Genomic DNA, 26386 nt, shown 5'->3' on the forward strand with positions numbered 1-26386 from the left:
TAATGCCTTCATCTAAATCCCCCATTACTTTCTTTTAAGGGTATTGCATTATTTACTAATACTGTTTTATTGACCTGACAGTCTCATAAGTATTCTATAGTTTCCAGAATGAGATTTTCACTCTGCAGCGGAGTGTGCACTGATATGAAGCTTCCTGGCAGATTAAAACTGTGCGCCCGACCGAGACTCGAACTCGGGACCTGCCAGGAAGTTTCATATCAGCGCACACTCTGCTGCAGAGTGAAAATCTCATTCTGGAAACATCCCCCATGCTGTGGCTAAGCCATGTCTCCGCAGTATCCTTTCTTTCAGGAGTACTAGTTCTGCAGGTTCGCTTCTATAAAGTCATTTAAGTTGTCCATCTTATTTCTTTTAGTAGAATGACGAAACTGATAGATTGCTACTCACCATTCAGTGGAGAGGTAGTCGGAGACAGGAACAACAAAAAGACTACTAAACATCTAAGTTTTCAGCTAGAAGGCCTTCTTCCGAAACACACACACAGCTCTCACTCACATGACCAGTGTCTCTGGCAAGGGTGCGAGTGTGCGTGTGTATGTTCCAGATGGATAAAGGGCACTTCAGAAAGAAATGGGAAAATTGACTCCTTTCTCTGCTTTGTTTAATCACCCTGTTCAGTTGTTGAATTTGTGCACAGAACTTATAATAGTGCCAGACTGTCTCGTTCAAGCAGGTTGGAAAAGAAAGCTTTGTCATACAACAACTGTAACAATTATTTGCATTGAGCAAAAATTTTTTCAAGTAAAATATGGTAAAGTTATTACAACAGAGTTTCTGTTAGTGTTCATGTTAGTGACAAATCAAAAATTGGGTGCAAAACTTGCGCTCTACCAGATGCTTGATTTTTTTATGGTCAGTATGATTACTAGTTGAATTATCTGAACACACCAACTGAGTCAACACAGAGCTACAGCTTTCTGCTGGCTTTCCTTCAATCATTCAAAAAGTCAACATAGCATTTATTGTACAAATAGTGAAGAAGAATTACATCTCATTTACTATATTGAAGCTGTAATTAAGTGAAATGCTCACCCCATAATGTCCTTTTTAGAGACGTGCTAGTCCCAAACCATTATGGGAGACCCTCAGGGGAAGGTGACAGGAATGGAAAGAATGTATTCAAGTTACAATTTGAGATGGCCCATAAGGTGTGTTTAGATGGTTCAACTATTAGGAGCACAGTCAAACACAGTTTGTAGGCTCAAGTGTCAGACTTCCTCTGTTTGTCACATTCTGGATCCCAAACTTCTGCACTACAAGAGTAAATGATTTCTGTCTGTGAATTATTGGTTATTCAATGCATATTTTGTATGAGAATGTGTTATTAGCTCGCTGCTAGCAAACATAACTTTTAAATTTGTACTTCTGTTTGTAGCGATACAGCACCTCTTCTACAGCAAAGAAAATGACTGGGGGTTTAGCCATTTTATGTCCTGGCAGGATGTTCTAGAATCGGATAAGGAGTATGTTAAAGATGACTCAATTACGCTGGAGGTTGGTATAACTTTTTACTATAAAAAGTAATTTTGTAAATAACAGTATGGCTAAATTATTATGCTGCTTTAGTTTTGGCACAATCGTGAGCATTTCTCTGTGCTGTTACCTGTTTCGACCAGCCAGTGGTAATTTGCAGACTGTCAGTAGACATTACTGAAGGCAATGTTAGAGAGCAGTTGAGGTTTAGTGGATGGAATGAAGCTTCCTTTTCATTTGTATTTGCAGAAGGAATGTTTAATGGAATAGCTGTAACTCTGCTGAAGTAGTATGATTTTGTAAACAAGTAAATTAAATTTTAGCGAAGTAATGTAGAAAATGAGGGAAACATAGGTTGTTGCATTTATGTTCATTAGCAAAAGAGTATGAGATGCTCACTGATGACTAGGTGGTGCAACATTTGTCACAATGTGTAGCTTCTAGAACACAGTTTCCTCATAGAATGCCAGACTGGAGAGGGCAGTAAGCATCAGCAGTTAGATACTGAAACTTCTTGCCAAGCACTAGTGGGCTGTCAGGAAGGTGGCACAGCAAACATCAGATGAGCAATTCATTGCAGGTGTCGAAATAGGCGTCATCGGAGACTTTGTTCAGTTTCAATGAAATGTTGTCGGTTTACAAGCTGCATCTCTTCGAGTAAAACACTCGAGCTTTCAATAGCTGTCTCTGCCATTGTTGTCAGTAGTTAACCCTTCTAATACCGAGTGTTCTTTGTTACACTGAGTACCATTGGGGTCATTAGTGACCCTAACGGAATTCATTTTTTTAATTAACGATAGTTATAATAATGGTAGAATAAAATCACATTCTTTATTTTTTCCACATTCTAAAACATGTCAGTGACATTACATTAAATTAAAATGCATATATTTTTTAATTATTTACTTCTGTATAATTTACAAACGATTCTGATGAAACTACAAACATTTTTGATGAAATCCCGAATTGACGATTGACATTTATTACGAATTACACTTGCAGCAATAAATTGCAGAGTGGTTTTTACACACAGAACATCCAAATTTTGAACATTTATTGGTGAATTTTCTGTTGTCAGACCTTTTGTAAACAGATACCTCCCCCACCCAACCCCTCCCCCCCCCCTTTTTTTTTTTTTTTAAAAGGGGGACTGGAGAAATAATTTTGTCTGGCTTTCTTCCGATGAGTTGCTTTCCTAATTATATGAGAAATGCCCGTCTCTTGTGGTTGGTCCTTTCTGCCCAGTCTGGTGTAAGATGTAGCCAGATGATAAATGCATTCAGTGCATGGATATCAATCATGTTGTAAAATAATACCATTGGCCACCTTCTGCTCATTCTCTTTGTAGTGTATGTTCTAACCAGCTTGTTCATAGTATCTACTCCTGATGATTTTGTTTTATTATAATCCAGAATCATTGCTGGCTTGCATTCTTCACAATCTCCCTGTCTTGAATGCATTGTAGTGAGCAAAGTTACAACCTTTCCCTTTTTCGGACAGTACGAAACAATTGAAGCATGCTCTTTGAATCCAAAAATAGCTGAATATTTGACTCGAGCTTTGGTCTGAGTGAAAGCTTTTGGTAGTTCTCCTTTATTTTTTCTAATTGTTCCTAAGAGTGTGAGATTGATTTTCAGGAGTTCTCTCGCCAAACTAAGGCTAGTGAAAAAATTGTCAGTTGTTACATTTCTGCCACTGTTTTCTAAGCCTTTCACCATATCTAAAGCAACTCTCTTGCCTTGACCAACTTCATGAAATTCATTTTCTTGTCGACCAGTGTAAGCTTGGAGATTGAGAATGTAAGACGTTGCACTATCACATACAGCCCATAATTTCAACGCATAATTTCCTGGTTTTAAAGGAATATGTCGTCGAAATGGACATCTACCACGAAATGCCACAAGTTGTTCATCAATTGTTACGTTGCTGTGAGGAACATATGCTTCTTGAAATGTGTGTACCAACATTTCAAATATTTCCCTAATGGGAGCCAGCTTGTCACGAGCACGGCTGTGACGTCGCACATCTGCGTCATCAAATCGGATGCACCTTGAAGTTTGCGTAAAGCGATTTCTAGCCTTTGCTTCACTAAAAATGGGTCTACCATCCTCTTTGTTCCACAGATGTGTAACTGCTTCATTATGGGCCTTGTAAGCACCTGCTAGCACCGATAAAGCACTTCAGTTCCATGGTATCTACTGGTTTCCATTTACTACCATGAACAAGACTACCCTCTTTGTTAGTCCACGTTAGAATTACATCAACAATGTTTCTTCTAAGAAACAGCTGAAAAGCTGTTTCTATGGAGTCTACATTTTTCACTGCGAATTTTGTTGGACCTGGCTTTACTCGCATTATGTTCCATCTCTCTTCTCTTCCACAAGCTCTTCTCAACTCGAGTTTGTGCCACAATTTTTCGTTGTTTTTGGACCTACACAAAATTAAAAACAAAAAACAAAAAAAAAAAAAAAAAAAACACAGTGTAGATCTTGGCACTAGACCCTAACGCACATTTACAAAAATACGATGTGTACTTACATATAACAGCCAGAAATATGTGGTACTTCCTGTTCAGGCTGGACATCTGCACTGTCCAAATCTTCTTCTGAACTTCCGTCTGATTGAGGAATATTCTCTTCTAAGACGTCAATTTCTCCATCGCTGCATGAGACATAAGAAACTATATCACTGATATCACTATTTGATTCTCCAGATGGAGGGTTATCCGGCAGTAATATTTCAAGCACTTAGTCTTCGGAAAGGTGACAAGACACTTTCCACTATGTGCAACACACACAATAGTAGTATCCACTTGTATGGAACAAATAACTGTCGGCTTATAAAGTATTGGCAGCAATCACACAATACAATATTTACAAGAATAAAACAAAGGAAATACAGCAACAGTTACGGATTCAATGCAACATTATTGGGTAGTAATGCCGCAAGAAAGAAATGGGGTGGCATTTAACCTCAATGGTATTCAGTGGTTCTCTTTTGATTTTCGGCAAAACTAAATATTTCCAAAAAGTTATATCAATATATTACGAACCCATTACTTAATTCAGGAAAAGTCTGAATTTTTCATAATTTTTAGAAATAGGGTATATTTTACTGAAAATTACGGCCTGTGGTCATTATAGACCCCACGGTATTAGGAGGGTTACAAATAACTATCTGCCAGGGCTGGCACAGTGGTCTGCTTATATAGCTGTAATGACAGTGTTGGGAACTTTCCAGAGAGGGCTGGAGTAATGCATGCGCAGAATGCAAGTTTGACAGCTCCTAGGAGCTTCTCCCCCTCTCACCCTGTGAGACTGAGTGATGATGTCGGGTGGCATGAAGGGCCAGTGTCACATTTGAAACTGCCACTCCTGTGTCCCTACAAGTGTCAATCCTCAGCCTGTGCTTCCGTTCAGTGTGCAGAGCCTGCCATCGAGCACTGCTAAATGTGTACCCCTGGTCTCTGTTAAAATAGTTGCTGTTTATCCTGATTTCAGCCACTTTTTTGATGACAGATTCCCAGTATGACTGTATTTTAGGCAAAACTCTGGCATCTAAGACCTATGTCGTCTTTAAGGAGACACATTATTTCTCTTGAAGGTGGCCTGAACACTGGTCTCACTCCACGTCTCTTCAGCATGCATCCTATCTTACTAGAAGCTGCTCCACAACATGGAAACATGCAACTGGTTCAGCCTCTTTCACCAATTCACGAGATGTCTATCATCAGTGGTTCCTGAAGCCTTTACAATTTCTCTATTGCTGTAACCATTCTTTCTTAACACATGCTTCGGTCCCCTGATGTGACAGAGCTACACGGAGCTGCTCAACTTGGTTCCACACATGCATCACTCTTGCCCTCTCTGGAAGGTTGGAGACACTGCCATTACATTTATATAAGCAGAACACTTCCACCCTCAGTAGTCATTGAATTTATCTCCTGAAGACAATGCCAGAGACATCTGTTGAAAGCTCTTGTGTTTTATTTGAAGTGACACGGATTGTAAACTGAGATGGTTTCATTGAACCATGCCACCGGGGAAGAGGCCAGACTGTTTGTTCAGCAGTTTATCATGTTCCTTCATTCTTGAAATGAAAATCTCCATTTCTCCACCTGTTGTTTCCTTAGTGTGGAAGATATTTTGGTGCTAATATGATTATTCTCCATAGCAAAATACATGCCTAAAGCAGTTTTATTACTTTCGTAGGAGCTTTCTTTCGATCATGTATTGAATGTTCTACCTCTCTGGCCTGTATATTTCATATCTCCATTGTGGCTTGAAATCTTACAATCTCCTGCTGTTTGTACTTGCTCTCTTTCTTCAGTAACTCAAGTCTTATTTGTGTTTTAATGTTATTTGTCCTTCTGAAGGTGATTTTTATATTCACCATAGAGTGGAGATGCTGAGTCGCAGATAGGTACAACAAAAAGATTTTCAGACTTAAAGCTTTCGGCCAATAGGCCATTGCCCGAAAGCTTTAACACTTCGGGTCCTGAGCCATTACACGCGGGTGTCTACCATAAAGCCTGGCTGATTTTAATGTATTTTAAACAACAATAACTCGTGAAAGGTTTCAGTTATAACAATAAAATTACTCTTATTGAAAGATCTAGACTTTCTTGTTTAAATCCATATATAATACCTTTTTCTTGAATTAATACATACTTTTGACAAGCGTTATTATTATAACATTGTTTTTGAAAAAAGGAAAAACTGATCAAAGGTATATTCACTGTATTTTCTAGAAGGAATTTTTTTATTTTACACAAAAATTGTAATTATGATGGACACAGTATCTCTTATCTACAGGAACTTCCTGTAACTATTTTAAGATGCAATTTTGCTCTTTGTGTGGTAAATTTGGAAGCACGGCATTTTGCACAATGCTACTTTACATTCACTACACTGATAGCTTGTGTCTTTTGCCACACTTTTCAAGTCAGTTTTTTTTTTCCTCTCAGAGAACACATGACACTGTTTTTATTTCAGTTTCTTACCTACTTCTGTCTCAATCATTTCCAGGAAATGATTTTCAGTTGATAGTCTTGAGAGTCCAGATGGACCAGGTCGAGGTTTAAGATCTTTGCTTTGTGCAAGATCTGCACAGATAACGGTCATGAAATGAGATGTTATGAGGTGTTTTCCAGTAACCTTATTGTATAATATGCAGGAATTTACAATCACCATTAGTATAACATGGAATCCCAACTTTCTTCACCACTTCACAGTTTGATGTTCAAATGTGCCTTATGACAATCGCTGATCTGATAAGTCAACACCAAACTTGTTTTTATTGTAGTCCACTACACAGGCTGGCTTTGACTTCTCTCTTCCTCTCTGATCAGTGAAAGTGACCATCTCAGTAGTGTGCCTTCTGATTATCATATGCACATTTTTGTCCTTCCAACACAGTGCTAACATATTTCCTTTACGCCTGAAAATAGGTTCACCGCGCTGATGGTTTGGATCTTTTTAGCACGAGGCAATTGCTGCTGAGATTTTCTTGTTGTTCCCACAAGAGCAGTTTTTGCAGTTTCCAGTTCTGAAGCAAGTATTGGACTTGTGTAGAATCTGTTTGTAAACAGAGTGTAGCCTTTCCCTGATAGATTTGCAAGCAATGTCTTTACCAGAGTCACTGTGTCAGACCTTTCACCCGCGTAAACAGATATTCCAGATATAACCTGTGTCAGATTCGGATAACATGTACAGTTTGATACCGTATTTATTTGGTTTTTTTGGCATGTACTGTTTGAAATACACACGACCTTGAAATTTACACACGCCTTCATTTATTGTAATTTTTTGAGATGATGTATACGCACGCTGGAAATTAGCACACACATTATCTAGAAGGGGTCTCATCTTGTGCAGTGGGTCATAGCCAGTTTCTCCAGTGTACTATTCTGGTCTAAACTGACAACATTGCATATTCCGGATTGTCCTGAGAATAGATCAATATCTGGTGCACGATCAGTAGTCGTCCAACCTTCCTCAAAATCGGTGCGGCATGCAGGTCTTGGCTTCCCCCTCGCCGTCAGCCTCGCTCGTTCTTCAGGCACAATGTAGGCGGGATTACTTGCTGCTGAAGTGCCTGGACACTTGCTCTCCTATTCTGAATCTATCAGAAGAGTAGTATTTGCAAATAAAATCGTAATTACGTCTGAGAGTTTTTTCAGTGAAAATCTGAACAAAAATTATACATGTTTTGTTGTCAGAATTCTTTACCTGAACTGCCAGAAACTTCTTCTTGAACATAATCCACATCATCATCAGTCATCTACAATATCTTCCTCTGACAAATAAACGTCACTTTCTTCTAAATCACAATGTAACTCGCGAGCAATTTCTTTGTCCATCAAGCCACGCTTTGCCATGTCGACGCTACTAATACCGCGCGGGACAAAATCGCCACTCACAAAACACAACAAATGAAAAGGGAAGCATACCCTTCCACAGCATGCCCGCCCCATCTAGTGACCAATACTCGAACTACAGTCCATGCAGCACCTCCCAAACAAGTGGAAGTTGTAAGAACACACAAAGGATGGAAGGGGAAGAACGAGAACCTGTGCCTGTAAAATTACCGGCCTAGGACTTTCGGGCAGGCTGTGCACGCCCGTATTTTTACAGGCGTCGGCGCCTAAGTAAGTGTGAAAATCTTTTTGTTGTGTCTACCTGTGTCTACCTGTGACTGCTTCTCCACTATATGGTGAGTGGCAACTTTCCTTCTCATATCATTGTTACATTCCATCCTGGATTTTCCATTGTTTGATTTTTATATTCTTTCGACATGTGCTAGAAATTGGTAACTGAATTCTGAAATGCTCATCTGACTGTTAAAAAATGTAAAAGTCGATCACTTTACCGCTAAGACAGTATGCCACATTGTCCTAAATTATTTTGTATTTGTGATTACCATCAGGTGAGTGTGCCCTGCTGTGTAGTTTTGAATCGGTATTATTGGTCAAGAATTATTTATTTTGAACATTGACATAGTATCATTGAATGGAAGTGATTGTGGTGTAGGGCTACAGATAAAGAGATGCTGAAAGAAACTTGTTTGGCCTTCAAGAGAACAATGTGTAATGCTGTGAATGACTACTGTAGAAGAATATTGTCAGATGTTATGATATTTCACAAAACACAAAGAAATTGTGGGTCATATATCAGGGTGTATACGACCCAGGAGATCCGGGAAAAACCCGGGAATTGTTTAGAATTCTGGGAGTTTTTCATTGTTTTAGTTTTCAGTTAAATTTTTGTGATTTTTGACTGGTAAGAACCGATACTCTAACAAAGGATATTAGTGTATCCCGCTACTGCAGAATGATACTGCAGCAACAAAACATGAACGGGGGGAAAAAAAAACGAAAATAAAACTTAAGTTGCAAAGGAAATGTGGCGTATACAACAAAACAGTGCTCTACAAGCATCTGCCAACAGTAAAATGTGTCAAAGGCTTTAGGAACACTATGCAATGCTTTATAACAACAAATTGCCATCGATAAGCGTGACGAGACAACTGTTTAAATTAGATTCGTTTGAGCAGTTGTGGGCGGGATCTTGCGCATGCGCAGTTGAGTCGCGTGAGTAGTACCTTCTCCCACTTCTGGTTACGGAAGTGTGGCTGGGCGCCACTACTTAATATTGCTCCGGTTTGGAAATATCATAGATCCGGGGCTGATGCACAGAACAGTTAGAGTTGTGGTGGGGAGGTGGGTCATCTCCACGTGACCTGTTTTTACATTCAGTGATTTTGTTGTTTCCTCTTCATTTATTGCTCTCACGTTAAATGATAACATAACGGATTTTTGTGGCCGGGAGCTATAAAATGATTTAAAATATATTCACATAATTACGGCAGGCTAAAATATGTTATAATTTCAGATTTTATTTCCACCTTTGACAGTCAAGCATTAATCGCCTTACAGAACAATGAAGTTATTTTTGCTGGTTTGCTAAAGAGATTTCGCTGTTATTAATCCTTTCTATTGAGGCAGTCTATTTATTTGAAATGAAGTGTTTAATTTCACACTATTGGCTAGTTTCAACTGTTTGCCTCATTTCAAGTGCATGTATGGCATTAGGTTATAATAAAGAACCAAACTTGAGTACTGGTACTCCAAGAAAATTTACATACGGATGTGCTGAATTATGCACTTTAGTATGGTTCGCGAAATCCCCACGCTCTTGAAGTATCCTTTGATGTCTTGTTTCTTTTATGACATATGTAAGATCTTTTAATGTTTTACATATACGAGCATATGGGCTTCCTGCGTCATCGTAGCTGCGCAAGTGCGGTGACGCCAGTTATCTGACGCTTTCTTGCAACTGCTGAAACGAAGCTATTTCTAACAGGTTGCAGGAAAATATTGCGAATGGTGGTTTGAAAAGTGTTACATTCAAAGCAGATTTCCTTTTATGCAAGATGAATTATGTGCGAGAATGTACAATGAATTTCTTAAATCACAAAGCATTTGACTCTCGTTTAAAAATCAACTCTTTGAGGATGACCATTTAGAAGTATTTCGAGCTCAGAAGATGAGACATTTGCGTTGTTAAAAATTTTACGTGTGTGTGTGTGTGTGTGTGTGTGTGTGTGTGTGTGTGTGTGTGTGTGTGTGTGTCTGTCTGTCTGTCTGTAAGTGCAACACGCGCAAAAAAGATCAACCTTATATGTGGAAGCTTGGCTTCCCTTCCAACTTATTAATCTTAAGAGACAAATTTATATGTGAATGCTAAGTATATTAACTTAAGCCATTAACTTTTCTTATTTGTGTATTCGTGCTACTTAAGAGTGATATTGCTATTGGCTGACTACATCACGTGTCCTATTGCTGTCACCAGCTGGCGAGATCAAGTGAATGAGTTATGACTCTTACAAAACGCATCGCAATCTGTTTCAATGCTTCGGAAAGTGACATGCGTTATCTGGTGGAATTCAAATATATACCTTCGTAATAAAATAATCAGCGTACATGTTGCTGCACATCAAAGGTCTTTCAAGACGTGTTTTTCCTCCTGAGTTTAGTTTTCAAAAGTGCCGGGAAGTTATACGTTGGTATATAAAACCATAAACATTCAAAGGATTGATGACTTTTACAGTGCCGAGAAAGAGAATACTGTCACTTAACATGGAAAAAGTGTGTTTTTAACCAGGAAATTCGGGAATTATTTTTCCTTGTCCATGTATACACCCTGTATGTAAAGGCTGTTAGTGATACCAGATTTAGTGTCCAGTCCCTAGTGAATGAGACAGGAACTGAAATTGAGGGTAGCAAAGCTAAAGCTGAAATGCTTAACTCCTTTTTAAAATGTTCCATTACAAAGGAAAACAAAAGAGAATTGCCCCAATTTAAGCCTCGTACCACTGAAAAGGTGTATGAAATATGTGTTAGTGTCAGTGGTGTTGAGACACAGGTGAAACCTTAAAACTGAACAAAGCTCCTGGGCCCGATGAAATTCCTGTCAGATTCTACACAGAATTTGTGGCTTGCTTAGCCTCCCTTTTAACTATAATCTATCCTAGATTCCTCGAACGGAAACCATGCCCAGTTCTTTGGGGGGAAAAGCACAAGTCACATCCTTCTGCAAGAAGGTTAGAAGAAGTGATTCACAAAAGTATCATCCAATAACCCCTGATATTGATTTGTTGTACAATCTTAGAACTTATTCTTACTCCAAACATAATGTGGTATCTCGAACAGAATGACCTTCTCCGTGCCAACCAGCATGGATTCTCAAAACTTTAGAATCCTGTGAAACTCAACTCACAGTTTCTTGTATGACATTCTGAAGGTTTTGGATCAAAGCAGTCAGGTAGATACAGAATTTCTTGATTTCCGAAAAGCATTTGACTCGGTACCACATCTATGCTTATTGTCAAAAGTACAATCGTATGGGGTATCAAGTAAAATTTGTGACTAGATTGAGGACTTTGGACTTGTTATCTTGGATGGACAGTCACTGTCAGATGTAGCAGTAACTTCAGGTGTGCCCCAGGGAAGTGTGTTTGAATCCTGCTGTTCATGTTGTATGTTACTGACACTGCAGACATGATTGATAGTAACCTGAGACTTTCTGCACATGATGCTGTTATCTTTCATGATAGTAACCTGAGACTTTCTGCACATGATGCTGTTATCTTTCATGAAGTACTATCTGAAAAAAGTTGCTTAAATATTCAGCCACATATTGATAAGATTTCAAAATGGTGCAGAGATTGGCAGTTTGCTTTAAATGTTCAGGAATGTAAAATTGTGCAGTTCACAAAACGAAAAAAATGTAGTATCCTATGACCGTAATGTCGGCGAGTCACTGTTGGAATTGGGCAAGTTGTGCAAATACCTGGGTGTAACACATTGTAGGGATGTGAAATGGAATGATCACATAGGCTCAGTCATGGGTAAAGCAGGTGGTAGACTTTGGCTCATTAGTAGAATACTGGGGAAGTGCAATCAGTTTGCAAAGGAGATTGCTTACAATTCACTTGTGCAATTGATTCTAGAATGTTGCTCAAGTGTGTGGGACTCTTACCAAATGGGACTAATAGGATAGTGAACAGTACAGAGAGGGGCACAAGTTTGTTTAACCTATGGGAGAGTGTCACAGAGATACTAGAGGAACTGAAATGGCAGACTCTTGAGGACAGACGTAAATGATCCTGATAGAGCCTCTTAACAAAGTTCCAAGAACTGTCTTCAAATGGTTCTAGGGATATACTAAGACTTCCCCCTTCCCCCTCGACTCCCCCATATGTTGGTCACATACGGATACCAAGGATAAGATTAGAATAATTGCTGCACATAGAGAGGCATTCAGACAATCATTCTGGATTGGGAAGAAACCAAAACCACCCTAATTCCAACATTGAACCCTGGCTCTTCAAGTTCATACCACCATACAACTGTGATCCTCCTACCTAACCACCGGCTGGTCACCTACCAGGAATTCCTTATTTCCAACTTAGCATCATCATCCTTCCCCCAAAACACCAACCTTTCAGTAGAACAAAGAATAGCCATACACAACATCAAAACAATTGACAGCCTAATCATCCTACCTGCAGAAAAAGGTTCCAGTACTGTTGTTAGGTATTGCAGTGACTACCTGGCAGAAGGCCTGTGCTAATTGTCTGACCCCTCCACATATAAACTATGCCAGTTATGCCACCCCAGCAGTCCAACACAAACTCCAGACCCTGCTTAAAGCCTTTAGGACCCTCCCAGAACATCTCCACTGAATCCCTTTCTCTCCTCACCCGATGTCACCCCACACTCCCGCCTTTTGCATGCTCCCCAAAATCCAGAATCCCAGCAATCCTGGATGCCCCATTATGGCTGGTTATTGTACCCCCACTGAAAGAATGTCAGTACTCATTGACCAACACCTCCAACCAGTAGCCTGTAATCTACCCTTCCGCATCGAAGTGTTGATGCCACCTCCCTATACAGCAGGATCTCTCGTGGCCATGTTCGTATGCTTTTTAACACTACCTTTCCCAATGTCCTTCAGACTCCAGACCCACTACCTTATTCCTCAAACACCTTACTAGCTTGCTTCTAACCCACAACTACTTCTCACTTCGAAGGGTAGGTATATAAACAAATCTGCAGCACCCTCGTGTGTCAACCTTTATTATGGGCCATCTAGAAGAGACCTTCGCAGCCTCCCAAAACACCAGACACCTAGTCTGGTTCAGCTTCATCGATGATATCTTTATTATCTGGACCCATAACTAAGACACAGTATGTTTGTTCCTTCGCAACTTCAACATCTTCTCTCCCATCTGCTTCACGTGGTCCTTCTCAACCCATTGTGCTACCTTCCTAAATGGTTATTCCTCCTCCCTGATGGTTCTGTCCTCACCTCTGTCCACATTAAACCCACCAATAGTTCCTGCATTTTGACAAGTGTCACCCTTTTCGCACCAAAAAATCCCTCCCATATAGCCTGGCTACCTGGAGATGGCATATCTGCAGTGACAAAAACTCCCGTGCTCAGTATGTTGATGGTCTCACCAAGGCCTTCACAGAGAGGCACTATCCTCCAGACCTAGTTCGCAAACAGATCTCCCACGCCATTTTCTCTAACAGCCCCATTCCTTCAACCACGCCCAAGAACCAGCCACAAAGGAATGTTCCATTCATCACTCAGTACCACACCGGTCTGGAACAATTGAGCCATATCCTTCGCCAGGCCTTTGATTACCTGTCATCGTGCCTTGAAATGAGGAACATCCTACCTGAGATAATTCCAACCCCCTCCTAATGTGGTGGTCTGTCACCCACCCAACCTCCCCAACATCCTAGTCCATCCCTATGCCACTACTAATCCCACCCACTTGCCACAAGTATCATATCCCTGTGGAAGACCCAGGTGAAAAACGTGTCCAAACCACCCAAACAGCACTCCCTATTGCATTCCTGTCACAGATTTAGCCTACCCCATCAGGAGCCAGGCCACCTGTGAAAGCAGCCATGTCATTTTCCAGCTCTGCTGCAGTCATTACACAGCTTTTTATATTGGTATGACTACCAATCAGCTGTCCACCAGGAGAAAAGGCCACTGCCAGACTGTGGACAAGAGCAAAGTAGATCACTCTGTGGCACAACATTCAGCTGAACATAACACACTTGATTTCAATGGCTGCTTCACTACCCAAGCCATCTAGATCCTTCCCTCCACCACCAGCTTTTCTGAGCTGAACAGCTGGGAGTTATTCTCATGACACATTCTCCGTTCCTGTAATTATACTGGAGTCAACATACTGTTCTCACACCCTCCACCCAACAGTTTCCACCCCATGTCCTATCATCTCCTCCCCATTCTTGTCTCCCATTTGGTTATTTGCAGTCCGCTGCCAACACATCCTCCTGTTTTTCTCTGCGCTCTTATTTTTTGTTCCTTTTCCCCCCACCTCCGTGCTCCATGTCTTGGTGCTATGCGTGTCGGCAGTCTAGTCCCTGCAAACTCCACCTGACAGCGTACATATCTCTCCCCACCCGTACACTACTATCCCTTTTCTATCCCCTCCACTGCTTAGATCCCACATGATACTGCATTCCGGCCCGAGATGCTGGAGTGGGCACTTTGTGTGTGTGTGTGTGTGTGTGTGTGTGTGTGTGTGTGTGTGTGTGTGTGCGCGCTGGTGAAGGCTATGGCTGAAAGTTACACACACCAAGAAAGTTTTGCATCACCTCAGCTCCCAGAACTCCTGGAAATAGACGTTGAGTGTGGACATTGCATCACAGACACTTTGACTGTTCAGAGATGTCACTAAACCCACCCAAAGATGTAAACAACCACGCATGAGCAGCGCCTATTAGATGGAGGGGGTCCGACAGCCAGTCATTCCACCAGGAAGGAAGTACATGGCTTGGGTTGTCTGTAGTTCAACCATGCCTGGATTGTCAATACCACAGTTCGATCGCGTCCACATTCTTACTTTGTGCCAGGAAGGGCTGTCAACAAGGGAAATGTCAAAGCTTCTGAGAGTGAACGAAAGGGATATTTTGCTAAGGCTCCCAAGGGCTACTAGTGCAGTGGATGACTGCTACCTACAGATTATGGCTTGGAGGAACCCTGACAGCAATGCCGCCACAGGATGTCATGTTATGACTCAAACTGTGCCCAGTAAGTTACATGATGCTCAACTTCACTCCTGACGTCCATCTTTGCAACCACGACACCATGCAGCGCTGTGCAGATGGGCCTAACAACATGCAGAATGGATCGATCAGGATTGGCATAAAGTTCTCTTCATCAATGAGTGTAACATATGCTTTCAACCAATCGTTAGAGATGTGTTTGGAGGCAACCTGGTCAGGCTGAATGTCTTAGACACACTCTTCAGCGAGTGCAGTAAGGTGGAGGTTCCCTGATGGTTTTGGGGTGGCATTATGTGGGGCCGATGTAGGCTGCTGGTGCTCATGGAAGGCGCCGTAATGGCTGTATGATACGTGAATGCCATCCTCCGACTGATAGTGCAGTTGGCACCTTATGGCAAAGCATTCGTCTTCATGGACAATAATACGCACCCCCAGCGTGCACATCTTGTGAATGACTTTCTTCAGGATGTTTCCAGAATGAGATTTTCACTCTGCAGTGGAGTGTGCGCTGATATGAAACTTTCTGGCAGATTAAAACTGTGTGCTCTACCGAGACTCGAACTTGGGACCTTTGCCTTTCACGGGCAAGTGCTCAACCAACTGAGCTGCCGAAGCAAGACTCATGCCTGGTCCTCACAGCTTTACTTCTGCCAGTATCTCGTCTCCTACCTTCCAAACTTTACAGAAGCGAACCTTCAGAACTAGCACTCCTGAAAGAAAGGATACTGTGGAGACATGGCTTAGCCACAGCGTGGGGGATGTTTCCAGAATGAGGTTTTCACTCTGCAGCGGAGTGTGCGCTGATATGAAACTTCTTCTTGGCAGATTAAAACTGTGTGCCCGACCGAGACTCGAACTTGGGACCTTTGCCTTTCGCGGGCAAGTGCTCAACCAACTGAGCTACCGAAGCACTATTCACGCCTGGTCCTCACAACTTTACTTTTGCCAGTCAGTATCCTTTTTGTGCTAGTTCTACAGGTTCGCAGGAGAGCTTCCGTAAAGTTTGGAAGGTAGGAGAAGAGTTACTGGCAGAAGTAAAGCTGTGAGGATCGGGTGTGAGTCGTCCTTTGGTAGCTCAGTTGGTAGAGCACGCGAAAGGCAAAGGTCCCGAGTTCGAGTCTTGGTCGGGCACACAGTTTTAATCTGCCAGGAAATTTCATTTCTTCAGGATAATGACATCGCTCGACTAGTGGTCAGCATGTTCTCCAGACATGAACCATATTGAACATGCCTGGGATAGATTGAAAAGGGCTGTTTATGGATGACGTGATCCACCAACCACTTTGAGGCATCTACGCTGAATTGCCGTTGAGGAGTGGGACAATCTGGACCAACAGTTCCTTGATGAACTTGTGAATAGTATGCTATGACGAATACAGGCCTGCGTCAATGCAAGAGGATGTGCTACTGGGTATTAGAGGTACTGGTATGTGCAGCAGTCTGGACCACCACCTCTGAAGGTCTCGCTGTATGGTGGTACAACATGGCATGTGTGGTTTTCATGAGCAATAAAAAGGGTGGAAATGATGTTTATGTTGGTCTCCCTTCCAATTTCCTGTACAGGTTCCCGGAACTCTCGGTACCGAGGTGATGCAAAACTTTTTTTTTGATGTGTGTATATGCGAGTGTCTTTTAATCATGTCTGTCTGCAACTTTGATGTGTCTTCTTTACAGTGAGCTGCCATCTATCTTTTCCTACATTGTTGATATTCTTGCCTGGAGTTTCTATGGCTTGAAAAACAAAATCCAAACATTTTTGCACCTTCCTGAAATGCCATATTTGGTTTATTCCCCTCCCTAAAGGAAAGAAATTATTTGTGGGAATCATTTTTTATTTGGCTGTGAAGCATTCCTTAAAACTGTCTTGGGAACATTCTTGTAGAACTCTTAGTGAGGTTACAGGTCGGTGGTACTCTGAATGATGTCAATCAACAGCATTCGCTATCATTGGTTAGATTCAAATATCCTTTCGGTGCTTTGAACAGGTGTGAAGTTATTACTTTCTTAAAACTTTCAGAATAACCCTCACAACAGTATGTTTTGTAGGCTAAAAATGTGCAGAAGAGCATCTTTTTTGCATACTGTTGTCACTGGCTCCTAAGTAATGTTAATACATAGTGTTTACCTTGACTCGTACTACAAATCAGCAGTATGACAGTGATCCAACTGCTAAGCTGTGCAGATTAACCTCATTTCTTTTTGCTTGTGTGAATAGCAAAATATGTTCTGAATGTGTGTATCTTCAATAAAGTGTGAGGTAAACTGATAATTGCATAACTAATATAGATGTTAGTATAGATTTCTTTGAGATAATATATTTATTATCTGTTCCATTATGTTTTAGGTTAAGGTCCAGGCTGATGCACCACATGGCGTGAGTTGGGATTCGAAGAAACATACAGGATATGTAGGTCTTAAAAATCAGGGTGCCACATGCTACATGAACTCTCTTCTGCAGACACTGTATTTTACAAACCAACTAAGGAAGGTAGGTGGAGCATTGAACTCTTAAACATAATTATTGATGCTACTCTTACTTTGTCATTGGAAGCAGTGTCTGTTATATTTGGCATACACAGATAAATGTTGGCTTTAGGTTGTTTCCTTTAAAGATTTGTGTGTAGAATGCTCTGCAGATGGAGACAAATGCTGTGTTATTCAGAACTGATATTTCAGTTGACATTACTATATTGTCTGTGGTGCAGCTTTGACTGGTAAGTAGTCTACCCTTCTCTCTCTCTCTCTCTGTCTGTGTGTGTGTGTGTGTGTGTGTGTGTGTGTGTGTGTGGTGGCAGAGTGGACAGAATAATGATTAAATCTTACTACAAATATACCAACTGTTAGGTGCACTGAAGTGAAAAAGAACTACAAGAAACTGGCTACTAAAATCTACATCTGCACCCATACTCCGCAAGCCACCTGACGGTGTGTGGTGGAGGGTACCTTGAGTACCTCTATCGGTTTTCCCTTCTATACCAGTCTCGTATTGTTCGTGGAAAGGATTGTCGGTATGCCTCTGTGTGGGCTCTAATCTCAGAAATCAACAGGAATGATGCTATTCGTGACAGAGAACTAATAATGGTGAACCATTTGTCAAGGGATATCTGTGGAATATGCTATCTCTCCACAACTTCATGATCTAAATTAGAATTCCAGCAGAATAAGTTGTCAAGGCTGTAGAAATATTTTTGTTGACTCTTCTGAAAGTTCATCTGGGCAAAGTGGAGCAAGATGTATGAAGAGTTCTACCTAAAGTAAAACTTTCCAATAGCAAGTAGATAGAATAACTGTTAGTGGATAGATGATATGTCAAGTGAGAACATAAGAAGATTGAAAAATATTCTTTTTAACAGAGTCTATTATAGGCAGTTCTACCACCAAAAGCTTCGTAGACTTTACTCTTGTATTATACAGGATAAATACAGTTTTATGAAGATACAATTATGAGGAAAGTATTCACCTAACATGTCACAAATTTTGCTCAACCTTCACATGATTATGCTACATAATCAGGTGTAACAAATGCTGCTCTAGTATGATGCACTTCTCAAACATTTTTGAGAAATTACTGTTCAAAGTTTTAAAAGTCCGTTGAATACCATTTGAGATTGGCAGCCATCAAGCAGTGGTGGTAGCGCAGCTGTCTAAGGAAGGAGACTAGACGTCTGCATATCTTGTATTTGAATCTTGTTAGACTAAAACTGCTAACATTTCTTTTCATGGAAACAATAATAATAACACTATTAATAATTATAATGGTAATGTGCCAGTCCACAAATCCAAAGACTTCTTTTTCAATACCCAGTCAGTGCTAGGATTTTTTACCTGTATCTCATCAGTTCTTTCACTTCCAGCAATGTTAGTGGCTGTGAAAAATGTCGAGTTGCCTCGTGGTTCAGAGTCTGTGGAACTGGAAGTTTCCTATACCTGACTATGTAAGTCAGTTCAAGCATTAAGGGAAGGCAACATCAAGCCACCTCCATTAGGGCTGTGCATAGTAAACCATGTGCTGTTCAAACCAACCTACCTATTGATATTGTAAAAGAAATGTTGTCCATTGTAGGCTGTAAAATTTATTTATTTGCTGCGCTGGTGGTCAGTTTCGGCTGTGTAATAATTTTCAAGCCTCTACAAGACATACCAACTGTGGAAGAATAAGGCAATAACTCGAAGAGCAATCTAAAATCTTTAAAATATAATGAATGGCAGTTATTGCTGTGACATAAAATAATATCTATACTCTGTTCATCATAAGAATAAACATGATGTTAACATTACACCATGTATTCTTCCGTGTTAGCTTGAATCTCATTGGATTTCATTTCATGCGGAGCAGAAGCCAAGTTGTGACTAGTACAGTAAAGTATGATCATAGGGATACATTTTATGCTGTGTTATATGCACATAGACTGAGCAATAATGTATGGGACAACAGCTTTATTGGCACATTAAACTTGGACAGCACTGGCCAAACAGGGGTCCATCTAGCCTGCAATGATGTGGACAGTTGCAGTTCAGAATTGTAGAGAGATGGGCAATGAAATACTATATCTTCGAATGTCTTTTAATTTTTAAAGAGAATGAAATAATATTCGGCAAAACTCCAGCTCTACCGTGCGCTTCTTAGGTGACCATACGGAAAGCCTCAAACATCAAATGCTCTCATTCTCTCCTGACATAGTTTTCAAATTACAAATAAGAGTGATGAAAATTCCCAACTTAAACACATGGTAATTTTTCTTAGCAAGCCTTGTGTGATGAAAAAGCATACTGCAGGGATTTCACCGTGCTGTTGAATACTGAAGCCACTGAAGGTATTATAGTCAGTCGTCTAGTAATCTCGTAGCTCCTTCCTTATCCAAATTCGAGAAATACATTTCAGTATTGTAACTGTCATCTGCTACATTGATAAGGAGTTGATCAACAACAGAATCCATGAAGCCACCCAGGCGCCACATTTTCTGCTCTTCTTTTGATGATGTGCCTTTCTATATCCCGCCAACATTTGGCCCTGACGTGTGAAACAGCTGTGTGTGTTAGTTCTAGTACTGTGGCAGCTTAACAGTCTTGTTATTTCTCGGGCCAAATCCCTCAACTTGGCTCCAGATCAGTTCTGTTGGGTTCATATTGTAGTGGTATAGTGCCAAATGTAGCATTTGTATGGTGTGCTCAGTGCTGTGAAAATGAATGTTTTTCAGGTTTTTACGACATATACTTACATCTGTGGTATAAAACAATGGACATAGTCCAAAAGAGTATTCAGTTTTTCATTTTTGCCTTAAAAATTAAATTGTTTTCTTAGTTTAAGCAACCTTTATTTGCAGTCTTTCATAAAATATCGATAATTGAGTACTTATATTTGAAATGAAAACAGGAATTACATGTGCAGTATGTAATTAAAAACAAGAGTACGTGCATTATTCATAAAAATGATGATGAATGTTACTATTACGAAATGAAGGTAATTCAGATTGAACGAGAAAAAAAAAAAAAGTTGACTTGGACGAGACTTTAACCAGTGAATTATTCAGTGCATTGGGATACGAAACTATTACACTACCGATTCTGCTATACACGAATTTGCACCTGTGCCTCAACTGTATGTAATAAAATTGCTTGGAAAACTTCAGAGCTGATTATCTCTGTAAATTTATAGCCAACATTAAGAACAACCTATTTCTCGGGCATTTTTTAACCGTGTTCCATATGTGTGTTTCACTACGGAACAGGAATGAGCCTCAGCCATTTTCATACTGTGTATTAACAGTGCAACAATCAGAGCACAACAGTGCAGAGGCTGTGATTATACACGCTTTTTGAAATAAAAACTACACAACTAAACTGTTATTAAGAAAAACATTGATGGCTGCTAATACATTTGAATATCTTAAAGTTTCATTTAAGGTAACTTGGTAATAATATATCTAATACATAAGTAGAACCTACTTCCGAGAGCGCAACACCACCATTGTATGCGTGCTACGGTTTCTGACCAATCATCGCGTTCGTGTTTGTTCACATCAGGTTTATTCTTACGATGACTGGAATATAGTACTTACATACGTAGTCACTATGCACTGTCAAATTGGACATGACATGCAAATTAATCAGCCCACATGTGGAACCAAATACCAGTATTTTCTTATTGTGTATCACGTATGAACAGAGGTTGTAAAATACATGCAAGAGCCTTGTATTGTAGAGCTTGATGACAAGCTTACCAATGATTCACTGAAAAATCACCTTATATCTTCTGAAATCTCAACTTATACTCTCGTTACACTAATGTGCAGATTACATTGACTTAGCAAATGTCATGGGATAGTGGGGCACAGGTGGCATGTGGCATGTGGCATATGTGGTGTTTGCGCACCACACTCCCCCAAGGCAACTGCAGTTGTGTAGGAGACCTTCTGAGCAACGGTTGCGCAAATGATTACGAAACATGCACCGTCGTCGTCAGGTGACGCCGTTTGAACGCGGTATGGTGGATGGTGGTCAGTGCTTGATGGATGGGAATTTAGATTTCGGCAGTGGTGCAGGAATTTGACTTCATAGTAAACTCTGTCCATAGTGTATTGTGAATGGTTGAATGAGGGTGTCAGTCCACAACAGATGAACTACTGACTGTTCAACCACCCTTGATGAGTGTGATCGGTGACATCTGGGACGGATTGTCAGTAGTGATAGAAGGGCAACAGTGCAACGAATCATGGCTCAATTCCAACACAGGACGTGCTGTACACTTCTTCCAGTAGACTCTCTGTAGGAACATGGGTTCCATGGTGTTAGAGACCTGGTCCCCGCATGGGGGTACCACTGTTTACCCAATGTCATTAGGTATGTCGCATTGCACTTGTCGCCAGTCACCGGAGATGGACACTGGAACAATGGCATAATGTGATATGGTTGGACGAATCATGATTCCAACTCCACCATGTTGATGGAAGGCATTGTATGTGGCATGACCACATGAATCTATTGATTCCACCTGCCAAGTTGGTGTAGTCCAAGGCGATGATGTCTGTTATGGTCTGGGGTGCATTTTCATGGTCCTCTGGTTGTTCTGCAATGGACTTTGAATGGTATGCAGTATGTTGAGCTGCTCGGGAATAATTTCCACACATTTTTTGCCTTCAGATATTCTGACGGCTCTGAATTGTTTCAAGATGATGATGTGTCATCACATCACTCCCACATTGCCTGGGAATGGTTCCAGGAACACGCAGGGGAGGTCCAAAGACTGAAATGGCTAACCCAGAGTCCAGATTTGTACCTCATCAAGCATATCTGGGATTTCATGGAACACAGGCTCTGGGCCATGGATCCTGCACCTATGAACAGACCAGAATTGGCTGCCACACTGCAAATGGTCTAGTGTTAGCTGCTTCCAGAGGAGTACCAATGATCCATAGTTCACTGGCACCCAGAATAATGGTAATTAAACATTACATTTCTAAGATACATGGTACATAAAATTAGTTACATTGTCACAGCAATAAAAACCTAATGTCAAGAATGAGAACTGTACCTATATGTAGTGAGAAGACCATAATGTATGTACAAATGTGTTTTGGAATACTGATAGTTGGACATTTCCCATTTCCAAGGACGACATACGTAATCAGTGCATAGCCATCTTTTAAACTGCACATGTGCATCAAACTAGAAAAAGAGGAAATGGAAATAAAGAGTGGATGTTACCATAGTTACAAAGTTGTATCAGAATATTCCTACAGTAGGAACATCCACTGAGTTTTATAATAATGATGAAATAATTGTATACTCAAAATTCGTTTGAATTATCAGTGTAGAAAATTAAGAGAGAAACCTGTAACTGAAGGTTATTATGTACGTCAGTATAGTAAACACCTCGAATGTCATGGATTCAGCTTCAGGAATTAGAAATGATTAATCTTATTATTGATGCATTCGTTGCCATCCATGTAGCATTAATTGTATAGTTGTGGCTAAGTAAACAAACAACGTAAATGTTAATAGTATTTTACATGAAGAGTGTGGAATCTATGTAATATCTTCATTTACATGAGTTACCACAATCTCACGGAATAACAGGTAACAGTAAGTGCACTGTGGTGTTGTAAAACATAAAAGCCACTTATCTATATGGCTAATAAATTAGCCACAGAAGGAGTGTGTCCATTATCACAAGTACAATAGACAACTTTTAATACTACATTCCAGTGCTTATTAGCAGGGATTGTCAATGACAAGTTATAGCTAAAATATAATTAATAACAAATACACAGCCATAATGTTGCTTATGTTGTGAGTAAAACAGTCTCATACATGAGTGTTCGACCCAAGGGTTGAGTACTGGCCCGTCTGACTGGTTAGCCTGCTTAGTTTACAATAATGTGCATACGATATCCCCATTGTGGGCATGACAATGACTATTCGTTCACAGTGTAGGCCAAGACAAGGCTTGTGAGAAAATGAATAAGACTCTTGTTGACTGGTTACTAAGGGCGATAAACAATGTCAGAACTCAATGTAGAGTCAACATGAACTTATAAATTGCTATATACTAACTGTAAAGAGCATGAAGTGAATAGACAAAACACAGCACTCCTGGCAGCTAGTGCGGAACTAATTGATGGTGTGAAATTGAACACTCGTGGAATGACACACATGTGAAACACTTCTGCGTTACACTGTACAGAACTGCTGATCTTGGTTGCTATATGTGTAACATTGCGGGGTACAAAGGATAGACGGTAAATGTACCAACAGGCGTCACTAGATTGCGGGACGAGCAAAATTTTAAGAACTGGACTGAATCATGATTGAAATCTTTCACTTACATGTTAGTTGCTGTTGTTGCATGTGACATGCACCATAGATGTTACTGTTTGTGTTCCACTGCTGCTCAAGCACAGCACTAGGGGAGGCCTGGAGGGGGAACAATGTCTCCAGCTTGTCCGAGTGACTAAGTGTGAGGAGGGGACTGGTGAGCAGGCAGCAGATTTCGTCTTGCTGCCGACTTTGGGAATCTCTACTGCATGTTTTGGCTTTTTATGAACATCTACCACATTTAAACTGCAGTTTGCCTAAATCCATTGTACTCGGTGTAGAACTGACTTTAAAATTAGACAGGTATTCAGCATTAGTGTACATTTCTGCACGAAATGATAAAAGTTTAGATTGGGGCCAATGGCGTACAAATGTGTTTCCTACACCAGTGTTGTCGATGCTCGCCGTAAGGTATGATGGGAGTGGCAGGGCATGTGTCAGCGGCTGGTTCTACACAGCCAGTGAGAGAGTGGCGTTAAGATGATACGCAAAAACAGAAACATTTTCGTGTCAGTATAGAAGCAAAGTCGGCTGTGTGTCCAGGAAAAAAAGAAAGAAATTGCAACTTATTGGGAAAAACAGCCAGATATTTGTAACAACGAAGATATAAGTTTCACAGTTGTGCTGTTAGGATGATGTCAGTGATTAAAAAACAGTGGTACCACAGGTGACAGGCTAAATAAAAAAGGTTAATTTAAAAAAATCATTTTGGATATTTTATTTCTCCTTCCGTTATCAAAACATAAACACTCAATAAATTGCTGAAGTTTAAAGTATGTGTAATGTTAACTTTTTAGGCAGATAATTAGTCAATAAAAGTTTATAATTTTGATTAATCGTAATATGTTAAAAAGTATATTTTTCCCAACAAGCCTCTTAAATAAAGGGAGGTTTCTTATATACAGGGTCATCTTATGCTTGGGTAAAAATAGTATATTCTCCTTGTAATTGGCTAATTATCAATGCAGCGTTCGAAAACAAATTTATGCGTGGATTACGGTCTCTTCACTTTAGGCAGTTATTGTTCATGTTCTTGTCATTAGGTTTATATTGCTTTGACAATGTAACTGATGTCTCGTATAATATATTTTATAAATATTGTGAGAAGGAAAGTTGTTACTCACCATATAGCGGAGAAGATGCCGAGTCGCAGATAGGCACAACAAAAGACTCTCACAATTAAAGCTTTCAGCCATTAAGGGCTTCGCCGTCAACACACACACACACACACACACACACACACACACACACACACACACACACACTCTGCACAGTTAGGCAACTGAAACTGGGGAGGAGGAGGGATAGCGTGGTGGTGGTGGTGGTGGTGGTGGTGGTGGTGGTGGTGGAGGTGGAGGTGGAGGTGGACAGTGAAGTTCTGCAGGTCAGACGGAGAGCAGGGGAGAGGTTTGGGGAGGGGGAGTGGCAGAAAAGGAGAGAAATAAAAAGACTGAGAGTGGTGGTGGAATGACGGATGTGTAGTGCTAGAATGGGAGCAGAAAGGGACTGTATGGGTGAGGACAGTGACGAACGAAGGTTGAGGCCAGGAAGGTTACGGGAACATAGGATGTATTGCAGGGCAAGTTCCCACCTGCGCAATTCAGAAAAGCTGGTGTTGGTGCGAAGGATCCTTATAGCACATGCTGTGGAAACAATTGTTGAAATGAAGAATATAATGTTTGACAGCGTGTTCAGCAACAGGGTGGCCCACTTTTTTCTTGGTCACAGGTTGTCGATGGCCGTTCTTGCGGACAGACGGCTTGTTGGTTGCCATGCTTACATAGAATGCAGCACATTGCTTGCAGCTTAGCTTGTAGACCACATGACTGGTTTCACAAGTAGCCTTGCCTTTGGAAGGATAGGTGATGTGAGGTGGATGTGGTGGTGGTGGTGGTGGTGGTGGTGGTGGTAGAATGTATGGGACAGGTCTTGCATCTAGGTCTATTAGAGGGTTATGAGCCATGAGCCTCACAGTCACATAATACTGGAGTCGCATTGGCTGCATCTTAAGTATGTACTACAATTGTACTAAAGGTGAGAAAAACTCACTGAGCTGTTGGGTTAATGCTTTCCAAGTTGGACAGATGTGTGCTAAGACCAGGTCTAAAATTACAAGGAGTCAGAGTGATGGTGTGTACCTAAAGGAAATTCCAAGTTCTGTTGATAGATAACATATACATGTATAAAAACTTTAAAACGTTTTTTACTTTTGTCTGGGATTTATACTCCTCAAAGTAATACTGGCCACTAATTCTACTTCCTGTAGGAAAACACACATTTATGAACAATTCCAGATATTTTATTAACGTATAATGCACAGTGAAAGTATCTATGACTGATTTGGTGACCTTTGATGTGAAATAATTATTTACAAATGTTTTAGTAGTTATAGAAAGAGGTCACTAGCAATAAGACTACCTCTGCTATTTGATCTCATTGAATTATCCATGTTTGTCTCCCATA

At 40.6% G+C, this 26386-nt stretch overlaps 1 protein-coding gene across 1 annotated transcript in view; it reads left to right on the forward strand.

Annotated features, from left to right (window-relative positions):
* Positions 1 to 26386, forward strand: part of LOC126335170 (ubiquitin carboxyl-terminal hydrolase 7) — a 211638-nt gene that overhangs the window by 11712 nt on the left and 173540 nt on the right. The window contains exons 5-6 of the mRNA XM_049998152.1: positions 1397 to 1515; positions 17454 to 17597. Of these exons, the coding sequence (XP_049854109.1) occupies positions 1397 to 1515; positions 17454 to 17597 (263 nt within the window). The remainder of the gene's footprint in view (positions 1 to 1396; positions 1516 to 17453; positions 17598 to 26386) is intronic.

This window comes from Schistocerca gregaria, chromosome 2 (genome assembly GCF_023897955.1).
Source record: "Schistocerca gregaria isolate iqSchGreg1 chromosome 2, iqSchGreg1.2, whole genome shotgun sequence".
Classification (NCBI taxonomy): Eukaryota; Metazoa; Arthropoda; class Insecta; order Orthoptera; family Acrididae; genus Schistocerca; species Schistocerca gregaria.